The sequence below is a fragment of the Opisthorchis viverrini genome (assembly GCF_000715545.1).
Source record: "Opisthorchis viverrini unplaced genomic scaffold opera_v5_112, whole genome shotgun sequence".
Lineage (NCBI taxonomy): Eukaryota > Metazoa > Platyhelminthes > Trematoda > Opisthorchiida > Opisthorchiidae > Opisthorchis > Opisthorchis viverrini.
In genome coordinates, this window is record NW_008751770.1 from 436,458 (window position 1) to 443,844 (window position 7,387).

The 7,387-nt window shown below is 47.6% G+C and overlaps 1 protein-coding gene across 1 annotated transcript in view; it reads right to left on the reverse strand.

The window, feature by feature from the left end:
• Positions 1–2,615, reverse strand: part of T265_05814 (hypothetical protein) — a gene marked incomplete at both ends in the record, with an annotated part of 11,786 nt that extends 9,171 nt beyond the window's left edge. The window contains one exon of the mRNA XM_009170921.1: positions 2,570–2,615. Within this exon, the coding sequence (XP_009169185.1) occupies positions 2,570–2,615 (46 nt within the window). The remainder of the gene's footprint in view (positions 1–2,569) is intronic.
• Positions 2,616–7,387: the final 4,772 nt, after the last annotated feature.

The following is a 7,387-nucleotide window of genomic DNA, read 5'->3' on the forward strand; positions in this document are numbered from 1 at the left end:
AACCGTATCTATCCCCCCCCGCAAAACATCGGTGAACGAAACTGCGGCAGCTACAACCACAGTACGACGAGTACGCGGTTATTACAGCTGACAATGATGATGATGATGAAGACTGATGCCTAACTACTGTAAGACTATAGAAGAAGGCCACAGTAAAGAATGAAAAGGAAGGAGATGGCTTAGGAGTCATTATAAAAAGCCACTTCGGTCAAGAACAAGGTGCCTACGCCTTCCGAAACCATTTAAAGCTGGTATACTGGTGGAGCAGGATAGAATCAACGGGAACTACTCAACCACATGTGCGAACCTCATCCAGCAAAAGCTCAGCAGGTAACGTTAGCTGGGGAATCCGGCTAAGTCATAGCGAGCTCGGCACTTGGATCGCTTACGTGCAAACCAGGCGAAAGGAAGATCCAAAGAAGGTGCGAAGATCCCAGAGAGCTCATTCACCCTGGCTGTAGCCCCTGTCATTTTGCCTTGTCATGTCACGGTCTGCCTGTGTGAAAAGTTTGCCAAAAAGGATTCAGAGTGGAAAACGATGCCTTATTCGGTAGAGGATGGTCGAGAATATGTAAACATGTTCAAAACCACCTATACCTGACAAGCTTAGTCGGCTAATGTGAGGGATCTAACTCATTGACTGGTACTAGCTTACTAACTGGTTTGTGCACAGTCTGCACTCAGTTAAAACTTGCAGTACTTCGGGGATTTGAAAGATCAATTATCTGGACCCGTTTGAGACATGCAGATCGGAGAGACCAAGTTCCAACTCAGCTTTTTCAGACACTATTCTTTGACGTGTCACATTAACTTACGACACCAAACGCAGCGCAGGTTGGCAAATACGGCTCGTGCCTTAAGGATACGTGCACTGACTTCATCTATCACAGTTAACGACGGGTAAACATATCAAGAAACTCAAGTAACCCAAAGCAGAACAAGTGAGAGGGACATCCTAAAGTAAGACCTGAAACTTTGAAGGTACAAACAGCAGGCCAAAACAGATCGCTTTCGCCATGCCATATAGAGCATTTCTTGAGGACGTATGATATTTGTCCCCATAGTCTACGTCTACCAATCTTTCTTCAGATGTGATCTCGCCATCCAGATCTACCGTCCCTTGAAGAGCACACTTAGAGATGGTGTTACGGATAAAAGTTAACAAAAGTTTACTCCAGTTGAGTTTGATAGCCGTGAGCAACGTGTGTAAGGTGGTTCGAGCCGCCGCAATTTATGATAACGATTGTGTATGGGGATACTGTAAGACAATATAGGAATACAAATAGAATACAAAATGAAAGAACATCTGGTTGATGACTGGATACAAGTGAACATATGCAATACCATCAGTGGTTGTATGACATCACACTGTCGGTGAGTACCCCCATACCCGAACCTCGCAGACGACACGCACCAGTGCAGCGAAGACCTTTTCTATACATTTCGAGCTCCATACCCATGTCAAGCGTTGCTTACGTGTTATCTGCCTAAGGAAACGGAACGCGGCGAGCAAATCGACCAACCGGTATGGAAACACGTTGCCCAGCCTGCCTAGTTGATGCAGCTCGTCGATTGGAAAAGCAGATGATTTTTCATTCAAAACTATTCGTCGTACTCCAACACTGCTAATCCGATGTGCCCATTGCACACCTACCATTCTTTGAAGCTATAGAGTACCAAACAAAAGCAGCGTCAACTCAACGTACAGTGGCCTACTATCGCAAAGGTAAAGCAACACTGGGCACACTGTGGCGTTGTAGACCCCTTTTTTCAGTGACAAGCTATTGTCACGCCAGCTCCAAAGATGCCTAAGTCGGAGGAAAGCGGAAGGGTTTTAGCGAATCTAACGCCCACCTCTGACGTGATATGCTTGGTGGTCACCGGACGGGATGCACCGGATGATTTTCCGACATCCCAATAGCACATAAACTACTTTTGTGATGACTGACTCAATGGACTGCGAACCAAGCACTGTCTCCCCGTTCTGTGGACGAGGCTTCCGGTGGGATCACCTGTTCTCCCCGATTAACCAGGAATTGTTACATCCGCTCAAAATCACGACATTATGATTCGAGAAATACAAACTTCTTAGGATAGTAGAATGAACAAATTCCCACGGATTTTTTTATTCTTAACCTTATTCTCTCGGTTCTCTTACAATCAGGACATTCTCAGGGCACCTTCACCCTGGTAACCACCAACTTTCGAACGCTCAGACAGATAGGATAACAGGTAACCTTGGCTCGTGCTACGGAAGGTCCCAGCACGCATATATACGGCGTGCCCGAAACCTGATTGCGCAATCCCAGTGTCTTCACTTGCCCGAACCTCACGACCCTAATAGTGCATAGAAGTCTCCTGTTACTATAACATATCTAGATTATTTGTGGCGATAGAACGTATCTTTTATTGAATCGGCGTTACAACTGGTTGATGCATTGGTGGGGACTGATTGGTATTTCAACCAGTAAGGGTTTTTGCGAAAGGCAGTCGGACAGCACAGATTCGACTGTATTCGGGTATCAAGTCGCGTAAGATAGATGACAAACTTAAAGCTGCACCCACATACCCATCAGACCAGCTTCGGAATTACTTACAGTTCGCATTATAAACATTGAAGGTACCGTAAGGCCCAACCAGTGTATCAGTAACCTGTGCTTCAAAAGTGCAGCAAACGTCAACCGCTGAAGTATCTATGGTGTGCGAAAGAGAAGTTTGTCGGGTTATTCCGCCCAAGAGCTTTTACTGTAAAGGCCACGGAAATAGCAGAAGAGAGGTCTAACTGAGAACGCGAAGTGGTAGGTGGACGCGATCTCCGAATTTCCTTCAAAATGATGTTTTACTTTAATCCAAATTTGCGAACCACACTCAGTTGCACACGAGTGTGGTTCTCACAGAAAACCCAATGGAATCCTAGCTGAATGTCTAGTCTACGATATTCCTCAACTGAATGTGCCCCACAGAGTTCGTCTCATGCTTCAGTTGGCACAACATTCGAGATATCACAGTGCACGTTCTTGGAAAAGGTATGCGAGAAACAAGAGATTCAGCTGAGTATCCTGTGAATACCATACTGATGTGGAAATTTCACACCCCAAGAAGGGCGAAACTGATCGTAGCCTGCCTACGAGTTTCCAACAACCTTGTGAGGAGTTTCATTTTTAAAAAATACTGTGGTATCCAGAATATCGCACCAAGTGGAACACAAGCAGCCTTTCTGCATCACATTCAACTGTGGAACAAGGTAAACGAGAGACTCGACCGGGATTCGGTTGAGTTTCCCGAGAATACCAAATTAATGTGCAACCAGTTGTAAGCTCATTACTATTTAAGTTGAATGGTGAAAGACGTTTTATCGGTTCAGAAGTTAGGGACGGTCAGCCGAGGAGATCAAAACTTTTATTACTGCAAACATGATTCCACAAGAATGGTGGCGAATAGCCTTAGAAGTCTTACACAACGATGCACACATTTCTTAAAGGGTGCCATTAAACTGATAATCTCTAATGCTTGAATTCCTGCTACAATACTGTTTGATTCGGGTAAAGGTGCCAAAATTCACAGAACCTATGACGTTTTCAAAAGTATCTAATTGGAACAGGACAAAGGGAACTGCAACAGTGAGATTAAACGAATCTAAGCCATCGATGGTCGGGAAGTGAAAGTTGCTTGAAGTCCACGGAGCGCAAGGGCTAGGTTTCTGGATCTATAATAATATGGGGCATGCCGCAGCATTGTAAACGCGATCCTTGACAGATAAGCTGTCACACCTACGCCACAAGTATTGCGGGTTGACAAGTTACTCTGGACTTCCCAATCTGAAAGGAGATATAGTTTTTGGCTGAACAATCGGGAACGATAAAGCTGCCCAGGTGAACAAAGTTGTCTACTACCTCAGTTGGCTCGCCCGCAAGCACGACCCTAGGGTTCGAGCTCACCCAGTTTGCGAAAGGTAAGAGACGCGTACCAAACCGTGAGGCAGAATTATTTAGCTTATCCGAAATCGCTCGCATTACGACGGCGTCAGATCCAAGAAGAGCTGTCGTCTGCGTGCTCGATATTTGTGAGCCAACGGACCGGGAGCGCTTCAACTCCACAGGCATTGGAGGCTCGTAGTGAGTCTTCCATGATCGTATCAATTACGATGTTGAAAAGGAAAGTTGAAAGAGGACCGCCCTGTCTGACACCACTTGATGTGGTGAGCTCAGAAGAGAGCTTCCCCCAGACCGTCACACGCCCGTGTGAGTTGGCGTACAGTGCCTTATGAAGGGTCAAGAATTTACGGGGGACACCTCTGCTCCACAGGCACTGCGGGGCGAGATGGCCCAAGTGGTAAGAGCGCGAATTTACTGACCGGAAGGTCCGTGGTTCAAATCCCACCTTGGCCTCTCGACTTCCTCTGTCTAGATTTGGGCAACCTGGCAGTATCCCAGCCCTCGTGTTTCCTTCGGGTGGCATGGCAGCTAGGCACCGGAAGATTGCTACAGCTGAACGCCCTACAGATACTGCCATAGTGCCTGACGGTCCACAGTGTCAAAGGCAGCTATCCGGTCGACAAACGCAACCATTGTTGGTTGCTGGAAGCAGTGTCGCTGTTCCAGAATTTGTCGGAGGGTAAAGATATAATTGATGCATCCTCTTGCCGGACGGGAACTAGCTTGGTCTTTGCGGATCTGCCTCTCCCTGTGTTCAGTCAACCTTCGAAGGATAATACCAGAGAGCACCTTCGATGCCACAGCGAACAGGTTCATGCCACGGTGGTTTTCACACAGCGTCCGCGTATCCTTTTTGAGGATATGGGTAACTGTCAACATGTCCCATTCTTCAGGCACCTTCTCTTCGTCCCATATAGCACCTGTAAGCTTTGTCAGATGGGTCACCAGGAGTTCTCTACCTCCTTTGAAGAGGGCTGGATCCATACAGTCCGGTCTTGGTGCCTTCTCGGGTTTCACCGCAGATTTTATTTCTTCTGACGAGTGATTAGGGTCTACATTCCAATCACGCGTATCTACAATCCCCAGAGGTTGTGATTCCTCTTATTAAGAAGCTTTGTTGCAGAAAGCCAGCTAAACTGTTTCTCGAAGTGCTCGGTCAATCTTTCCAGTAGATGCGCTTATGAGTGAATTAGCAAACCACCTTTTTCGCTTATTATTTCACTGATTGCTGCTTTCCTGTGGCTAGTCGATCGTCTCAGTCAGCAGAGGGCACGGCTGTTTCAGCTATATCCCGAGCATTTGCTATCAACCAGAGCTCTCGGTCTTTCCTTAGGCTCTTCACTATTTTAGCCTTTGGGGAAAATGCCTCCGCCGTCGTACTGGTTGCCTGCTGTTAAGGATTTTATGGCATCAGTAAGTGAGCTCGGTGATATCCAATGATGATTTGATCCTGTTGGATAGGTTAGATGGACAGCACCAAACGCTACTAGCATGGCTCTTTTAGTATTTTGCCATGCTTCATCCACGCTTCCGCTACCAGTATAATGTTCTTTTCCTGTATAGAGTAGCTGAGCTCGCTCAGATCGACACTGCTGTGTTGCGGTAGTTCTTCAGGGATGGTAGGTTGGCATGCATGCTTGGCTGACTTGTGACGGACTGAAGGGAAGCAAATTGTCGGGAGTGCTCACATGGCGTGATTGGAATCAAGTTGTGCCCCAGAGGGAACGGTAGTCTTGAATTGTGACTTCTCACCTATGGCTGATATTCACGTAAGTTAATTGCGCCCGTGACTCTTTTACCCCTGGGTGTCACCTGATTATCTGGTGCCAGCACTTCTGTAGAAAGTTCATATTGGCCAGAAACAGTTGTTCGTCGGTATACAGCTGGAGTAATAATAATATTAATAATAATAATGGTTCAGCTCGACGCCAAGTTGCCATGTCACCCAAGGGAAACACGCGGGCTGGGATACTGCTAGGTTTCCCAAGCCTAGACAGAAGTCGAGATGCAGAGGTCGTGTTCGAATCACGGGTATTCCGATCAGCAAATTTGGGCCCTAACCACTAAGTCATCTCGCTGGAGGAGTCACTCGCAGTTGTCCTACAGTGAGCACTGACTCTAAATCGACCAGCTAGATATGAGTCCAGGGAGATCAGATGACCGATATGGGCGTCATGTCGCCCACAAGGATAAGTGTCAGTGCTTCTTGCTACACAAATGATCCTGGATAATTGTCGATAAAAAGCATCCTTCTCAGTGTCGGAAGTGGTCCTATGGGGCATACGTACTACAAACAGGCACCGATTTCTTATCAAGAGGCACTGAGCTTGATTGAGCTGGATAACCGAACGGCGCGAAGACTACTTTTACCTGTTATCCAGTCCAGAATGCAACACTCACGCCATATACTGAGTCATCGCTCCTAGATTACCGAACACACAGAGAGCGAGATGTGAGAGATCTGAGTCCGTCCTTGGCGTTTTGAGGCGCATGATTATGCTTGGGTCTTATATGCGTGTTTCAGTGACACAGCATGCATCAACTTCAAGGGAGTATGTCTCGACGAGCATTACCTGTTTACCAATTTGACGTAGAGCACGGAGGTTGCATACGGCATATCGGCCAGATAACCGACAGCTCAACGTTTGCTCGTGTGGAAGGAACCAATTGGAGAAGGATATCGGCGGACAAAAAACAATGGGGGAAAATGGTACTTCCAGGTTCCCCAGACCGAAGAATTAGGTTTGCCGGAGGTATCTCGTCTTGATCCTTTGACTCAAAAGTCTGACCCACAAGGCAGCGGACAGTAGGGTATTCTTTGGGGTCCTTGCCCTGAGCCGACGACTCAATAGTCCGACCTGTTGGGCAAAAGGGGGTTGGCCTAACTCGAGGGGAGCAGGGAGTAGGGCCTTACTGCACCACTCCTGATGCGCCTGCGCGCAGCAGCGGCTGAATAGCACCCGACCATCTGGTTTTAGGAGTATTTTCACTGTATTGACTAATGTGCCGGTGGTCACGGTCAACTGTTGGTTAATCGGAGTGTGAGGTTTCAAGGGCGACTTTTTAACCCGACCTTCCGCGGAGGAAGTCAGCATCGTTGCCTCCATGAATATGGATACGCTGGTTGTCTCAGGGAAACACTCTACTGCCTTCACACATCTATCGCAGAAAATAGTGCGACCCCGTCGTAGCGGGGAGGGGGGGCGAGAGACCTCAGTGGTTACAGCGCGAGTCTGCTGACCGGAACGTCCGTGGTTTGAACCCGGCCTCTAATTCTCGACTTCCCCGTTTATGCTTGGGCAACCTGACAGTATCCCAGCCCTCTTCTGGTGGCATGGGAGTTAAGCACCGAAAGGGTGTTACCGCTGAACGATTTTTTCTCACCTCGTAGCACGATTACTCGCAGTACGGGGTCTCACTGCTCTTGGTTCGGCTGCTTTCCTTTGGACTTC